This window comes from Acomys minous, assembly GCF_964271855.1.
Source record: "Acomys minous genome assembly, chromosome: 12".
Lineage (NCBI taxonomy): Eukaryota > Metazoa > Chordata > Mammalia > Rodentia > Muridae > Acomys > Acomys minous.
The window spans coordinates 102,219,794-102,237,531 of record NC_140493.1 but is presented as its reverse complement, the minus strand read 5'-3'; the positions used below and the strand labels follow the sequence as shown (position 1 = coordinate 102,237,531).

Sequence of the window (17,738 nt, the reverse complement as noted above, 5' to 3'; positions counted from 1 at the left end):
GGTAATTCACCATCGTAGTTAAAGGGTTTGTGGCTGACTTGGTGTTTACATTTTGTTTTGATAGCATATAAAGTTCTTTCCTGTAACAAAGATGCTAGATCACAGGGGTAGGCACCAGCTCGATGCCTCTTTGTTCAGTGAGTTGTGTTGGTGCTGTCTTCAGCAGTGGGGCCTTGCTGCCAGTTTGTGGAGTACAACCTATAGTCTTGGTAACAGCCTGGGTTGTTTGGAGAATCCTGTGGGGCCCTGTTGACCAACAACTCAATTAGATGTAACCCAAACCTGATATTGGGAGCTTCATTTGGTGACAAGAAATGGCCAGTCAGGTCTCTATCTCTCCCATTATTAGATGCTTTCATTTAGCTCACCTCTGTACATGTTTAGGTTTTAGGTTTCTACCTTATTAGACTTCTATACTGCCTCTCAAATATCCCTTAATTTTAGCTCTCTCTCCCTATATTCCCTCCCTCATTCTCCTCTCTCCTTCCCATCTTCACTTGATCTCCCATTCCAGACCCCTCATCAATATATGCATAAATATGGCTTTCCTTTCCTAATGAGATCTGCCTGTCCCCTCTAGTCCCTTACTCTATACCTCTCTTCCATGGCTTTATGGATTGTAGCTTGGTTGTCGGTGACTTCATCACTAATATCCATATATAAATGAATACATTCCATCTTTGTCTTTCTGGGTCTGGGATACATTATTCAGGATGATTTTTTATTTTATTTTATTTTGTTTTATTTTTAGATCCATCCATTTGCCTGCACATTTTGTGATGTCTTTTTTTTTTAATGGATGAGTAGTACTCTATTATATAAATATATCACATTTTCTTCATCCATTCTTCTGTTGAAGGGCATCTAGGTTGTTTCCAGTTTCTGGCTGTTATGAAAAGAGCAATGAACATGGTTGAGCAAGTGTCTCTGTGGTAGGATGAATCATTCTTTGGGTATATGCCCAAGAGTAGTGTAGTTGGAACTTCAGGTAGATTGATTCCCATCTTCCTGAGGAATAGCCACACCGATTTCCATAATGGCAGCCAGTATTCTTAACCACTGAGCCATCTCTCCAACTCCATAGAAAGTGACTTATAAATAATTATGTTTATAGTGAATTGGCATCTTTATTCATTTACCATCCACTATCCTATCACATATAATTTTTGCTTTATTTTATATGAGGTGTGTGTGTGTGTGTCTTATGTGAAATGCGTGTGACTGTATGTAAATTCTGCTGTATCTGTGTTGGAGGTCAGAGGACAACTTTTAGAAGTTGGGTTTCTTTTATCTTGTTGAAGCAGGGTTTCTTCTGTTGTTTCTACTGCTTTGTACCCCAGGCTAGTCCATGACCCTTTGTCATCTCACCAGAGGAATGCTTTGTACCCCAGGCTAGCTGGCCCATGACCCTCTGTCATCTCACCAGAGGAATGCTTAGGTTACACATATAAGGAACCATATCTGGACTTTAGTTGTTTTCATGGCTAGAACTTGGGTTCACAGGCTTGTGTGGCAGGTACTTTTCCTCACTGACCCATCCTGTCAGCCCCTAACATGTATCATTTTGTCTGAGCATTCACATCAATAGGAATCTTAACAGTACTTGTCTTCGAGGGATAGTAGCATGTTTTCTTTTAACCCATAGATACTGATTTATTATGCTCCTTTCATCACCTGCCATGTTTTGTTTTCAGAAGAAAGCACGTACAATATTGTACAGAATCTGCATCTTATATTTTTCTCCTTATAGCTGACTGTTCAAAATCCTGTGATGCTGCTCAGTACTGGTCTTCAGGGTTTACAGTTTTACAGGCATCAATAGATGCTGCCATTATACAGGTAAATTTAAGAAAGGAAGAAAATCAAACCACATTTTAATAATTATTCCTTAATTCTTTAAAGCGGGAGTTGGTTAAATTACTTAAAAAATATATAATATAACTTATAATCATTTGATAAAAAAGATAAAATGGAAATTACATTTTCTAAGTTAATAGTTTTTGAAGCCTACCTTTATTGGATAGTTTTATGAATATTATTCACCATAGTATATATCGATATTATTATGTATTTATTGATTATGGGTAATATTTCTGAACTATTCATGTATTATAAAGGATCTGAGCTTTTAGACCTTTCCTCTTGAACAGACATAAGTTAAAGAAGATGGCTGCTTTTATTATCTTAATTGTAATGCTAGATTTTATTTTCTATTTAATAAACATCTTCTTTATTAACAATTTTTTTAGTTTTTTAAGTTATGTTCTAATATAAATTCATTTAATGTTTACAATACTCTGAGACAGAAACTGTAGTTTAGGCATTTATTGGAATATTAGAAGTATCAAGTAGTAAACATTTTTATTACATAATTCTGTAAATATAGCTGGGCGTGGTGGCACACGCCTTTAATCCCAGCACTCAGGATGTAGAGGCAGGCAGATCACTGTGAGTTTGAGGGCAGCTTGGTCTACAAAGTGAGTCCAGGACAGCCAGGGCTATGCAGAGAGACCCTGTCTCAAAAACACAAAACAAAACAAAACAAAAATTTTGTAAATATGTTTTGTATGTATCAGCTTCCCCCCTCTACCCCTCTCCTGACAGGGTTTCTCTGTGTAATCTTGGCTGTCCTGGACTTGCTTTGTAGACCAGGCTGGCCTCGAACTCACAGTGATCTGACTGTCTCTGCCTCCCGAGTGCTGGGATTAAAGGTGTGCACCCCACCCCCCCACCCCCACTTGAAGCATATTCTTATTATGCCTTTAATCTGTTTAATGTGGTAATAAATTTGTATGATTTTATTTTATTGGATGAATTAATCAAAATTTAATCATTCACAATCTTCAAACTTTTAATTTCTAGAATGAATTAAGAGTAGAATTCTACTTTATATCATGATATGAGGGTCACTCACCCTGTTCAAGTGTGTGCCTTTTTGAGTATTTTATTTGCATGAGGTTATGTACTAATTTAAGGTGTATAATCATATTTTATTAGGAGCTATTGTCACAATTAAAGTAATTAAATGTATTTACATTTTCTAATTATAGTTGAAGACCAATGTTTCTCTGTGGAAGGAGCTGGAGTCAATTAAAGCTGTTATTATGGGGGAAACTGCTGCTGTAGAAATAGATACCTTTCCCCGTGGAGTCATTTTAATATATCTAGTTATTGCATTTTCACCTTTTGGATACTTTTTGGCAATTCACATTGTAGCAGAAAAAGAAAAAAAGTTAAAGGAATTTTTAAAAATAATGGGACTTCATGACACTGCTTTTTGGTATGTTTAATGATTTATTATTTAGTATAATTTAGTTATATTAAATATACTGATTTTAAGCCATATGCTTTTGTTTGCCCAGTTTGATATAGTGCAGATCCTGATTCCTCATCTTTTCATTTTTCTTAGAATTTGAGATTTTTTTAAGTTAAAATTGCTAGATGAATTTAGCTTAGTGACTAATGTGTATAAACTCAAATGCTTAAAATAAATTTGAATTTTTTAAATGATTTTTTTTTTAGTGCTACTGGAAAAATAAAATGTAAAGAAATAACTAATCATAGTTCCACTGAGCTCTGATTTGAAGGGAAATACTGAGTTAAAATAGTGACTCTGGTTGATCTCATTAACCAGCGGCTCCCCATGTATAAGTATGCTAATTATTGCCATTAATTGGTAAGGACTTTTGGGTTTATGATACTAAAGCCATCAGTGGTTTAAGTATAGTTCATTTCATAAAGAAAACAATCATATTAACTTAGTAAACTCTTACAGTTTACTTACAGTGCTCACAGGCTTTTGAGAGTATTAGCTTTAATCATGAATTGCTCTTGAATTAAAGCTTTTGACTCTGAGAAATAGCATTTTATATCATTCACATCCACCTGTGACCTGACTAGTACTTTATTCTTGATTCCCTAGCAATATTAATGTTCAGCACATGAAAATATGCAAACAAAGTGATTAAATATGGCTAAAACAAATGAGAAATTTAGTGTAAAGTGATTTTTTTTTCCACTAATGAAGCCTGGTTCATTTGATTGTAAATGTGTTTGCACTTTCCTTGTAGGCTTTCCTGGGTTCTTCTGTACACAAGCTTAATCTTCCTCATGTCGCTTCTTATGGCCGTCATTGCAACAGCTTCTTCCTTATTCCCTCAGAGTAGCAGCCTAGTGATTTTTCTGCTGTTCTTCTTGTATGGATTATCATCTGTGAGTATTTTAACTCAACCTCCAAAGTACTTGGTAATGTAGTTAAGGCCTTTCCCTTTAGTTAACTTAGTCAATTTTACATTAAAAACGTTTTTACGAAGTTACAGATAAATAACTAAATAGTATATGATATAGTATTTTTATTGCCATGTTTTTACAAAAATTACAATATAACCTCATGTTTAAATCTAATTTGTTTTGGTGCGTCATATTTTATATGTAGTTCTGTAGTTGTCTTTATGTAGTCCTGTGGAAAATTGCACTGCTATATTATTTTTCTCCCTTCATGAGGCCCTGGCCTTTTCCAGTTAGTTTATACTATAGGATAGTTTTAAAGGTTTTGTTTGTTTTTTTTAAAATATAGTTTTAAAAAATAAATTAATTAATTAACCTTGCATCCAGATGCTTCCTCTCCCTCCTCCCCTCTCAGTCCCTTCCTCTGCCCTATCTCCCCTCCTTTTCCCTCAGAAAAGGTAAGGCCGCCCGTGGATATCAACCCGTCTTGGCATATCAAGCTGTCGTAGGACTAGGCAGATCTCCTCGTATTGAGGCTAGGCAAAGTAGCCCAGTTAGGGGAAGGGGATCCAAAGGCAGGCAGGAGAGTCAGAGACAACCCCTGTTCCTGCTCGTAGGCGAACCACATGAGAACCAAGCTGCACATCTGTTACAGATGTGTAGGGGCCTAGGTTTCCTTTCCATGCATGGTTTCAAGTTGTGGGTCAGTCTCTGTGAGTCTCTATGGGCCCAGCTTAGTTGATTCTGAAGGTTTTCTTGTGTCCTCGACCCCTCTGGTTCCTTTACTCTTTCCTCCTCCTCTTCTATAAGATACCCTGAGCTCTGCCTGATGTTTGGCTGTGGGTCTCTGTAGGTACTGGGTGAAACCTCTCAGAGGGCAGTTATTCCAGGCTCCTGTTTGCAGGTATAACTGAATATCATTGATAGTGTCAGGGGCGTGCTCTCTCATGTGATGGGTCTCAAGGTGGACCAGGCGTTGGTTGGCGATTCCCTCAGTTTCTATTCCATCTTTATCCCTGCACATCTTGTAGGCAGGACAAATTTTATGCTCTTTTCTGGTCCAATCTATTTGGTGTTCTGTAAGCTTCTTGTATGTTTATAGGCATCTCTTTCTTTAGGCTGGGGAAATTTTCTTCTGTGATTTTGGTGAAAATAAATTCTGAGCCTTGGAGTCTGGAATCTTCTCTTTCTTCTATACCTGTTATTCTTAGGCTTCCTCTTTTCATAGTGTCCCAGATTTCTTGGATGCTTTGTATCAGGAAATTTTTAGATTTATCATTTCCATTGACTGATGTATTGATTTCTTGAATCGTGTCTTCTATGCCTGAGGTTCTCTCTTCCACCTCTTGTGTTCTGTTGGTGATGCTTGGGCCTGTACTTCCTGTTCTCATCCCTAGGTTTTCCACATCCAGGATTGCCTGTTTGTGTTTTCTCTTTTGCTTCTATTTCCATTTTCAGGTCTTCGACTGTTAGATTCATTTCTTTCAACTATTTGATTATATTTTCCTGTATTTCTTTAAGGCATGTATTAATTTCTTCTTTAAAAGCCTTTATCCCTTTTTAGTTTTGGCTTTTGGGTTTTCAAGACAGATATTCTCTGTAGCCTTGGCTGTCCTGGACTCGCTTTGTAGACCAGTCTGGCCTCGAACTCACAGAGATCTGTCTGCCTCTCAGAGTGCTGGGATTACAGGCATGTACCAGGCTAAGGCCTCTATCATTTTTGTAAGATTGGATTTAAGGTCATTTTCGCATGCTTTGCCTGTGTCAGGATAGGCAAGGCTTGTTGTACTAGGATAGCTGGGCTTTGATGGTGCCATATTGCCCTGTTCTGCTCTTGTTCTGATGCTGGCCGTCAGCCATCTGGTTGTCCCTGGTGTTGGCTGGATGTTCCTTGTGCCAGCAGGACTCCTTAGGAGTGCAGGCAAAGCTATGGGCCTGACAGTGGAGCTCGGGCAACAGCATGCTGCCCACCTCTGCTGACTTTGTCCCAGGTGGACTGGCCAGGCAGAGGATTGGTGGGAAGGGGTCTGACCTGGATGTTTCTGGGGTCCAGCAGGCCTCCTCAGGAAGGCAGGCAGAGCCATGGACAGGATGATAGAGCTCAGGGGACAGTGTGCTGCAGCTCACCTCTCCTGCTGTGTCCCAGCTAGCAAAGTGTGGTTCTTTAATAGTCTTGTTATTTACTTGGAGTATTGACTGATTGTTGAATATAGTGACTGACCTTTGTTTTAAGAGATCCCATTTGTCATTATAATTGGCCCATATGTATATTGTTAAATACTTTTACTATCATTTCCATTTTTAAAAACTAAATTATAAATAACTGTATTTCCAACCTGATGACCTAATATATAATTTTCAACACTCAGTCTAAAGTATAGGATATTTGTTTAAAAGCTTACTAAGGACCTGGGGGATGACTCATTGGTAAAGTGCTTGCCTGAGTTTAGATTTCCTGTACCCACATAAAGCCTGGGTACAGCAGTATGTGTCCAAAGCCTCAGCGTGGAGGTTGGGGATTGGGAAGGTGAGAGAATAAAAGCAAGTGGATCCCCAGAGCCAGCCTGCTAACACATGGCTTCTTATGGACTCTATTGTGTAAATGTAGTCATGTTTACCCAGGATTTGTATGAAAATACAAAGAAAAGAAAGCATCTTCCTATAACAGAAACTATATATATACATATGTGCATAATATTATATATATATATATATAATTTTTATTTTATGTTCATTGGTGTTTTGCCTCCTTGTATTTCTGAATGACGGTGTCAGATCTTGGAGTTACAGACAGTTGTGAGCTGCCATGTCAGTGCTGGGATTTGAACCCTGGTCCTCTGGAAGAGCAGTAGTGCTCTTAACCACTGAGCCATCTCTCCAACGAGAAAGTTTAATAGGTGTAGTTTCTCATGAATGTAACTTTCTATGACAAAAAAAAGTTAACTTTCCTTTTGTGTCAATGTATAAGAGTTTTACACTAACCTTAACATTTATGCTTTTTAGGTATTTTTTGCTTTAATGCTGACACCTCTTTTTAAAAAATCAAAACACGTGGGAGTAGTTGAGTTTTTTGTCACAGTGGCATTTGGATTTGTTGGCCTTTTGATAGTCCTCATGGAACGTTTCCCCAGATCGCTAGTGTGGCTCTTCAGCCCTTTGTGCCAGTGCACCTTTCTGATTGGTATTGCACAGGTAGGTCACACATTCATCTTTCATTCACCAACTATTTTTCTCTTCTTGCCAATTCAATGTAAACAAACAATATTAAAATTTCATGAGAAGAAATGTAAGGAAACTTAAATTTCACCAGAAAGAAATATACTAGCGAGTACATTTTATATCTGCTTTCATTTAGAATTTTTCCAACCTAAGTTTTCAATTAAATATCTTGCTGACAAATTCAATCAGTTTTTTAAAAGGTTTATTTATTTATTTATTTAATCTGTATACAGTGCTCTGCCTGCAGATACACCTGCAGATCAGAATTGTGCATCAGATCACATTATAGATGGTCGTGAGCCACCATGTGGTTGCTGGGAATGAACTCAGGACCTCTGGAGGAGCAGTCAGTGCCCTTCTGAGACATCTCTCCAGCCAAAATTCTTAAATTTTTGCTTTAGTGTATCTTATAATGCTGTTTTGGTGTCATAACTCAGTTTATTAGAAATTACTTGTTTAAGTTCCAAGTAATCTTCATTGCTCTATGGTAACATTTATAAATTTATTTTAGAAGAATGCTGAACAGAAAATTGTGCGTGACACAGAGCAAAGTTGTAATGATTAAAATAATAATTTTATTGATCTAATAACTGTGGAATTGTCATTTATCTAAATAATATTTAAATTTAGGGGCAGGAGAAATGTCTTAGTTGTTAAGAGAACTAGCTACTCTTTCAGAGGATCAAAGTTCAATTCTCAGTACCCACATGGTGTCTCTCAAGTGCTTATAAAACAAATTTTAAAGTTAATAATATTTAGATTTATATATTTGTTTTTTACTTACATATATAGTCAGTTCAAATGAAAAAAAATCTCATAAGGAGCAATTTATAGAATAGAACATAAACTTAGTTATTGTACAAAGGAAATTATGGTTTCTTACTATATGTAATTTATGTGTGATGTTATACGGATGCTTTATGAGGTAACATTAGAAAAGATTATTTATAAATACCATATTAAGCAAGATTTAATTACTTAAGAGTCATTATTACACACCTTGAAACTTTATTGAGTCCTTTTCTTCAAAAAGTAGAACTATAGTCATGCATTTTTGTTGGAGGTGACAGAACCCTTACATATCATTTAATTGGTCTCCTTCAGTTCAGAGATGAGAGGCCTGAAATTGAGGAGTGTGAGTAAGTGAGTTTATTCAGGGGAAGGACTTGTACCTGAACAAGGCCTTAGTCTCCAGAATGCTTCTCTTAACACATTTGCCTACTGTGTATATTTCAGCAATTGCATTTATCAAAACACTATCTCCTTTTCAGAATTATAGATGTGTTCACCATAATTTTATTCTGTAATATTTGTTTGGTCCATTTGCTTAGGTGTTATTAACACTATACTTTTATTTCCTTTGATTATCATTGCATTAGAATTAAATGACTCAGGGAGTGTTGTATACAAGCTTAACAACCACAGGCAAAGAAGACAAAGAGTTAAAAGGAGAACATGGTGGTTCCTGCCTTTAACCCCAGCTCGCCTTCAAATGCTTCCTTTAATCAGGAGGCAGAGGCAAGCAGATCTCTGTGAGTTCAAGGCGAGGCTGGTCTTCATATAGAGATCCTATCTCAAAAACGGAAACAAAACACACACCCTCCCTCATACAGAATAGAAATCATGATTAAATGAATCATTTAGATAAATGTTTTTTTTTTTTTGTGGTCTTAACAGTTTTTCCTATAAGACCATCTTACTAGTTACTTTTCAAAAATAGTGTTGTTAATGTTTCTCTGTATATAATGAATTATACTTAGTAGTGTTAGCTTTGTTCTAATACTTTTTATGGAGTAAAGTTGGTGTTTTCTGTTTTTTTTTTCAGGTTATGCATTTAGAAGATTTTAATGAAGGTGCCTTATTTTTGAATTTGACGGAAGGCCCTTATCCTCTAATTATTACTCTCCTCATGCTGGCTCTTGATAGTGTTTTCTATGTCCTCCTGGCTGTATATCTTGATCAAGTCATTCCCGGTATGTGCTTGGTTACTGTAAAGATGCTAAAGTAATTTTGGTCATATAGGATTAATTAAATTTTTTTTCTCCTAGCCAGAATATTTTACATCATACTGATGGTTTAATTTTCTCTTAAGATATATATATATATACACACACACACACACACACACATACATTCACAATATATATTATATTGCATAATCACTAGCTACTGGTGAGCATAGAGAGATCATGTAACAAGAGATGTTTGTTTTGAAAGCCTGGCTGAACTTCACAGCTCAATCCTTTATTATATTAATCTTCTAATACTAATTTATTGTACCCTCTTAGATCCAAGGCTCTGAAGCAACCTTGTAACTCCAAACACTTTTCTTCATCTTTTTAAAGCTTAATTTAATTTTTTTTTCCAAGACAGGGTTTCTCTGGGCAGCCATGACTGTCCTGGACACACTTTGTAGACCAGGCTGGCCTCGAACTCACATTGATCTGGCTGCCTCTGTCTCCCTAGTGCTGGGATTAAAGGCGTGCGCCACCACACCTGGCTGCTTAATTTAATTTTTAAAAGTTAAAATACAATTATATGTTGTCTCCTTTCACTTTCCTTCCAACTCTTCCCATTCCCCCCCTCCCCCACAAGTTCATGACATCTTTGGTTTTCTTTATGTTTTTGGGATAGAGTTTCTCTGTATAGCCCTGGCTTTAGTATAGACCAGGCTGGCCTCAGATTCACAGAGATCCACCTGCCTCTGCCTCCCAAGTGCTGAGATTACAGGCGTGCACCACCACTGCCTGCCAAAGGCCTCTATCTATCTATCTTTCCTTCCTTTCTTTCTTGTTGTTATTGTTGTAGTTAATTATTTTTTATATTCTGGGCTTATCTAATATGTTAATTACTAGTTAGTATGATTTATTGAATTAATTTTTACTTATTTTCTTTGAGACAAGGTCTTACTCTATAACATTCACTGGCCTGGAACTTGCTGTGTAGTTTCTGCTGGCCTTGAACTCATAGAATTCTGCCTGCCTCTGCTTCCCAAGTGCTAGGATTCAAGGTGTGTGTTACCCTACCCATCCAATATGAGTTTTAAAATTAAAGCTAAGTAAGGGTTATTTACTATGATTTAAACATGCTTTCAGAAATAACCTCTTATAACTCAGGTTTTAATTTTTTTAGGTGAATTTGGCTTAAGGAGATCATCTCTGTACTTCCTAAAACCATCGTATTGGTCAAAAAACAAAAGAAATTATAAGGAGTTGTCAGAGGGCAACATTAACGGCAACATTAGTCTGAATGAAATTGTTGAGCCGGTTTCTTCAGAATTTATAGGAAAAGAAGCTATAAGGTATGTGTAATATTAAGTATAGGTAGAACTGTTGATGGGAATTGTGACATTTTGGTCCTTTGTTATACTACCATAAAAGTTATAGGATGAGAAAACTCACATTGTAGGTAGATAGTGCCGACATGAGATGACATCTAGTTTTTATATCTCCTTTACTAATGTAAAAAACATTTAATTAATGAAAGATGAAAATACTATGTAGCCAGGTATGGTAGTACACTCCTTTAATCCCAGCACTTAGGGAGGCAGAGGCAGGCAGATCTCTGTCATTTCGTGGCTAACCTGGTCTACAAAGCGAAGCCAGGATAACCAGGGTACTCAGAGAAAGCTTGTCTTGAAAAACAAACAAACAAACAAACAAAAAAAGATAATATGTAAATTTCTTAGAAGTTGTGTTATCCTGGAAATGAGTGATGGATGCATAAAATGGAGAGCAGGAGTATACTTCTGTAGCATCTGCAGGTAATTGTGTCCTTAGTATCAATTTTATTTGTTTGGTTCATTGTTTTAGCAAGAAGGTGGCCTATTATTTTTCTTATTATTTATTTCACCCTTTCTTCCCTCCTCTATTTTTTGTATGCAAATTTACTCTTGTTTTGGACATGTGATCTCAAAATACCCCTTCAGTTCTCCCCATCCATCCCCCTGCCCCCAAATTTGAATAATTGTTACCTGACTACGTGTGTACAACCCTGTCTTAATAGTGTGGAAAGTGTCTTGTATTTCTATATATGCATAGCAAGATTAAAATTTAAAAGATATGTCTTAAAACAATTAAGACAGCTTGGATAGAGCAGGGCTCGGTGGCACATGCCTGTATTCCCAGCACTCAGGGAGGCAGAGGCAGGCAGATCTCTGTGAGTTCGAGGCCAGCCTGGTCTACAAAAAAATGAGTTCAGGATAGCCAAGACTACACAGAAAGACCCTGTCTCAAATATCCAAACCAAACCAACAACAAAAACAAAAAAATAAAACCCCAGAAAGACAGCTTTGATACAAATTTCATACATATTAACACACGTAATTATAAGTTTTTATATATACTTTTAATATAATTCTGTGTTTTTCAGAATAAATGGTATTCAGAAGGCCTATAGAAAGAAAAATGAAAATGTGGAGGCTTTGAGAAGTAAGTAGCTTGCCCAGAATTTAGCCCATAGCATCACAGTACACATAGGGAGCCAGTCTGCATCATTGTGAAGCTTAACCTTACCTGTTAAGATTTTCTATCTTAGCCGGGCATGGTGGCCCACGCCTTTACTCCCAGCACTTGGTCAGTAGAGGCAGGCATATCACTATGAGTTTGAGGGTAGCCTGGTCTACAAAGCAAGTCTAGGACAGCTAAGGCTATACAGAGAAACCCTGTCTCAAAAAACTAAAATTAAAAAAAAAAAGATTTTCCATTTTGCCATTATAGTTACTTCATGAGACTAATGTTGATAATAAAATTTACAACATAGAAGTTATAAAGTCAGAAAAGTAGTATCTGTTGACATAAAAATACTCAACAATATGAACCAATTTATATTCTGTTCTTTTATGTTTATTTTATTATTGTGTACATGTGCACATATTACTTAAGATTCTTTTTTTTTTTTTTGATGATTGTCCTAAGAATTGAGGTACACTTAGCGATGTGTCAGTATCTTCCAGGGTCAGGAAAATACATCACACACTAACAGTTTTAATTCATGTGACTGTATTCTGGTAGGTACAGTGGTGTGTTCATACAGTTTTTATTTTACATAGGCCCAGTGCATAATGCTTCTTATCATTTGAATGTACAGTTTTCCATTTGTAATATTTTAGGCTCATGGCTTTTGCTAGATAAAGGTATTTTAATATCCTGTTCCGATTTGAAGTATGTCTTGTGGTTCTTAACAATGTGTTTTGATAAGCATAATTAAGTTCTTAATTTAAATTATACCCAATATATGAGTTGTATCATTTCTGGCTTCAGTGCCATTAACAATAAATGATTCTTTAGTTGTTTTACTTAACAGTAAAGGTTACCTATAGCCTCCAATGTGAGTTACTCAACCAGAAGCTATTGCCAATGCCAAGATACAAGAGAAAAACAGAAGATACCTAAGTTGTAAAGGGAACCATGAGACCAACTTATTGGCAGATGAAATGATCCATCTCTGCAGTAAGCATAATGAAACTAAAAATGTGTTTAGAAAGGTCACAGAGTACACGGTAAACGTAGAAAATCAATTGTATGACTGTGTTCCACCACCAAATAATTGAAAATTAAAAAGCATTCATTTAGACATGGTGGCACATGCCTTTAATCCCAGCCCTCGGGAGGCAGAGGCAGGCGGATCTCTGTGAGTTTGAGGCCAGCCTGGTCTACAAAGCGAGTCCAGGACAGCTAAGGCTACACAGAGAATCCTTGTCTCAAAAAAGCAAAACAAAACAAACAAACAAAAAAGAAAAGAACTCATGATGTGCATAGGAGATGTATAATTTACTGAAGTATTTTAGTTGGCATAGGTTTGTGTTCACAGATTATTACTTGAGCTCCTCTGAGGTAATTATATTCATAGTCTCGTTAGAAGTTTCTTACTGAATTTTCATTTCCTACATTGTACCTCTGAGCTCCTACAGTTTTGTTTGTTTAAGAAGCAAGGTCTGTCTTATAGCCTAGAGTGGTCTTGAACTCATGATTCCTTTCTCTGCCACACCAGTGCCTCACAACAGCAAACTCATTTCCATTAGTAACCTGTGTTACTGACTTGGGATAGGAGAGTTCCTTCCCCCTTCTCTTTCAGGTTTCAGCTGTGGATGCAGAAACACAGCTCTTACTCAGAGGACTAGGAGATTTTATTTTGGAGCAAATATGAGTGACTGTGACCCAGGAACTCAGGTTTAGGTTACCCCTGGTTCCAGTGTAGTAACAAAACTCAGAAACTCAACAATGAAGGAACTTTTCAAATACAAAGCAGGGTGGCGGCTGCTGTAGGCCTTGGGTGCTGCCTGATGATTCTCTGGTATTTGTTGGTGGGAGCTAGGTGTCTATTACATCTCGAAAGATTTACGTGTCAGGCGCATGGATGCTAGGTCAGTAACAGGTGGGAAAGGAGTGACTATTACAGAGATAAATTGTGATTGGGCTCCAGGCCTGCAACATTTTAACCTCTTCAGATTATGGAAGTTCTAATCAGTCAGGCAGCCTTGTATGGTGGAGTGGACAGCGAGTCCTCTTCCCAGGAGCTGTCTTGCAGTTTCAGGGTAGTGTCTGGACTAGTTCATTCCTGCTTTATCAACATAGATGCTCATCTCTGTCCCCCTTCAATTGCTTATATATTTATCTAGTTATCATAATCATTCCATTGAGCCATTAGGGGCTGGAGATATGACTTAGTAGTTAAGAGCACTGTCTTTGTTTCCAAAGGACCTGAGTTCAATTCTCAGCACCCATATGTCAAGTTCACAGGTCTCTGTAACTACAGTTGCAAGCGATCTGACACATATGCAGGCAAAACACATAGACTCAAAACACAAACATTTACAACTGAGCCTTTAAATGTTCTCTTAGCCCTCTTGTGCGTTGGTGTCAATTCTGTGTTTTGTTCTTGTTGTTTCCACTTTCTTTCACGTATCTTCAGATAGCTTTGTGAGATATATTTTTGTATTAATTTCTTTGACAATACTTAAAAGTCAGTACACAGAAAACCTTCAGAGTCTTGTGTATACCTTAAATCTTAGAGAACAAGTCAGTAACAGGCTGTTTACTTTCCTGCTATTCATACCAGTGACTATGTGCAGACTAACCTGCATAAACTGTGTTGGTGACTTTATGTATTGAAATTTGTCTTACTTAAGATCACTACCTGAACAGAAATAAAAGCCACATTTGAGCCTTCTTTTTTCCCTGAACTAGATTTGTCGTTTGACATATATGAAGGTCAAATTACTGCATTACTGGGCCACAGTGGAACAGGAAAAAGCACACTAATGAATATCCTTTGTGGGCTGTGCCCACCTTCTGATGGTAAGAATTGTCTCTCATAAGAAAAGAATCTTTTATTTTTTTTATGTTATTAACTAATGAGTTACAGTGTGCAGCAGTTATTTGCCCTCTTTACATGTGTACTAGTTGACTTATGTCTGATTGGGAATAGCTATTTATCTATGAAGAGAGTTTTTCTCTTAACTATATATACTTATTTTTTAAAGTAAAAAATTGGTTCCATGATATTTAATAAAGTAAAAGATACAACTCTTAAACTTTATTTTAATTTACTTTCTTCTCATTTATACTATATACCTACTTCCATCACATAGTTATATGTGTACATATCTTTATTCCTTATTTGCATGGGAGAATAAACCAGTAACTAACTGGAAACTAAACTAAAACTTTAAGAGCAGTACCTCAAAGGTATAATCTGGGATTATTTTATAGGTATAAACTCTATGTGGAAAGCCCATGTTTCTACAATTACTGAATAATGTCAGTGAAATACATTTTATCACAAAGGGGCCATATTTTATTGAATATGCCTTTCAACTTTGTAAATGAGACTTAACTTTGAAAATTAGTGCGATTCGTTCTTGTTTTTTTTTTTCCTTGTGATGTTCTCTGACATCAGTCATAATATCTTACACTTTCGACACGACTTTTATCAGAGCTCTCAGTGCATTATCACATTGACTTAACAGTTCTGAAGTGGAGCAAATTCTCATTCAGTTGAGATAAGAAAGCCAGAATTCAAGATATTAGTGTGCTCAAGACCACACAAGCGGCTCATATGCAACTTGTAGATCTTACTCATTATCTGATGCTATCTGGAGGTGAAGGAACTCGCTACTGCGCTGTAAATATAGACCCTGTCACTGTAGTTATGGAAGCGTTTCATGGTTGCTTGTAGTTTGTTGCTCTTCCCACTATATAATGTCTTGGAGATGAAGGAAAACAAGTTTGAAATGTAATTGAAAACACACCACCAATCCACCAAAATGAGGATATGTTATATCTTCCAAATTTGTATTAACTACAGCTTTGCTAATGCATTGTAACAAAATGGATAAGTTATTAGGTACATTAAAACATGCCTTTAACACTCGATGTCTTTAATGTAAATTTAAATATTTTGCTTTTAGGGTTTGCTTCTATATACGGACACAGAGTCTCTGAAATAGATGAAATGTTTGAAGCAAGAAAAATGATTGGCATTTGTCCACAGTTAGATATAAACTTTGATGTTTTGACAGTAGAAGAAAATTTATCAATTTTGGCTTCAATCAAAGGAATACCAGCCAACAATATAATTCAAGAAGTATGTTATTCATATCTAAGCCGTCATTGCGTTTCCTATAACTTATAATATACTTTGCAGTAATTGTACAATAAATGTGCTTGAAAATCTAAACAAAACCTCTATAGGCCAGTAACAGAAAATGTGAAGAAATAGATGAATTTGGAGTATATATATTAACATATGTGAATAGTTTGCATCTGGAAGGCACTTTTTCTCCCTTCCTTTCATCTGCTCTGCCCACACACCTCTTCTAATGCCTTCCCTCAGGACACACAGAACCTTTATTCTTATCTCTTTTCCTTCCCCATTTTCCAGAAAAGCACAAAATTGAAACAGACTTTCCACCAAGAACTTTGTTACTTATCATTTTCAAAATTATATATAATATTTGTGAAAATTAAGCACATCCTAACTTAACATTTTAAAAGTAATTTTAAAACTATACTGCTTAAATGATGCCTAAAATAGTACTTCAAAACTTAAGATATGTAAAAACTAATTTTGATGACTATGAAAATGATATGATTGTTAAAATACTATTGTTCACACTTTACTTTTACAGGTGCAAAAGGTTTTACTGGACTTGGATATGCAAGCTATCAAGGATAATCAAGCAAAAAAATTAAGTGGAGGCCAAAAAAGAAAGCTGTCTTTAGGAATTGCAGTTCTTGGGAACCCAAAGGTAAATACAATGTTAATTTCATTGATGAGATAATTTTAAATTTTATTAAATAAAAAAGAAGGTTATGGGGCTAGAGATGTAGCTCAGTAGTTAGGAGCACTGGCTGCTCTTCTAAGGGACCTGTGTTCAATCCCCAGTGCCTGCACAGCGGCTTAAAGCTGTTTCTAACTCCTGTTTCCTCACACTGGGCTCCAGTTATCACCATGGGGCACCAGTTGTCTCCCGACTATCTCTCAGCTGGCCAGCTGCCCAAGGAATGGCCCAGAGACTTCTTAATATGAAAGCTTGGCCTAAGTTAGGCTTGTTCCCAATTAGCTCTTACCGCTTTAGTTAACCTGTTTATACTAATCTACATCCTGCCACATGGCTGTTACCTCTCTCTCATACAGTCCACCCTGCCTGTCCTCTCCTGCCTGCTACTGGTAGTTCAGCTCTTCACTAAATCAGTCAGGGGTCATGGGGGAAATGTTTACAAAATACCAACACGGGTGGTGCTTCATAAAAATAACAACACCCAAGTGTGGCCTGTATTCAGCTCTGTGCTGGTACAGAAGTCAGCATTTGAATAGTACAGAGACAACCTTTACACAGTGCACAAGAGCATCATCCCAACAAACCTGAGTTCCAGGGGGATCTGACACAGTTTTTGTGGCCTCTGCGGCACCAGGCATGCATGCAGTGCACAGACATACATATATGCGAAATACTCATATGCGTCAAATAATAAAGTTTTTAAAAAGTGAAAACAAGACAAGAATTAAAAGGATAATTGAGTTAGTCACTATCCCATGCACTGATTTTACATGTGATTTTTTTTTTCTGTTCTCTGTCCTGTAGAAACAGAGAATCAACTTCACCTTGCACACTGTTAGAAAGCTCATGTGTGTACGTGCAGCACGGGGCTTGTGCAGGCCATGCCTTGCTGTGTTCCTACTTCTGTAGCATGGGGTCAGGATGGATTCTGACTTTTATTAACTGGACTCCTTGCTAGCACCCACTGTCATGTTTCTTAAATTAAAAACAGCTTGAAGCCAAATAAGGC

At 36.8% G+C, this 17,738-nt stretch overlaps 1 protein-coding gene across 2 annotated transcripts in view; it reads left to right on the top strand.

The window, feature by feature from the left end:
- The window catches only part of ABCA5 (ATP binding cassette subfamily A member 5), a 70,807-nt gene that overhangs the window by 12,955 nt on the left and 40,114 nt on the right, over positions 1-17,738 (top strand). For both annotated transcript variants that reach the window (XM_084751151.1, XM_084751152.1), the window contains exons 5-14: positions 1,751-1,839; positions 3,051-3,280; positions 4,071-4,212; positions 7,231-7,419; positions 9,272-9,419; positions 10,579-10,747; positions 11,818-11,876; positions 14,634-14,744; positions 15,857-16,032; positions 16,577-16,696. In XM_084751151.1, the coding sequence (XP_084607277.1) occupies positions 1,751-1,839; positions 3,051-3,280; positions 4,071-4,212; positions 7,231-7,419; positions 9,272-9,419; positions 10,579-10,747; positions 11,818-11,876; positions 14,634-14,744; positions 15,857-16,032; positions 16,577-16,696 (1,433 nt within the window). The remainder of the gene's footprint in view (positions 1-1,750; positions 1,840-3,050; positions 3,281-4,070; positions 4,213-7,230; positions 7,420-9,271; positions 9,420-10,578; positions 10,748-11,817; positions 11,877-14,633; positions 14,745-15,856; positions 16,033-16,576; positions 16,697-17,738) is intronic.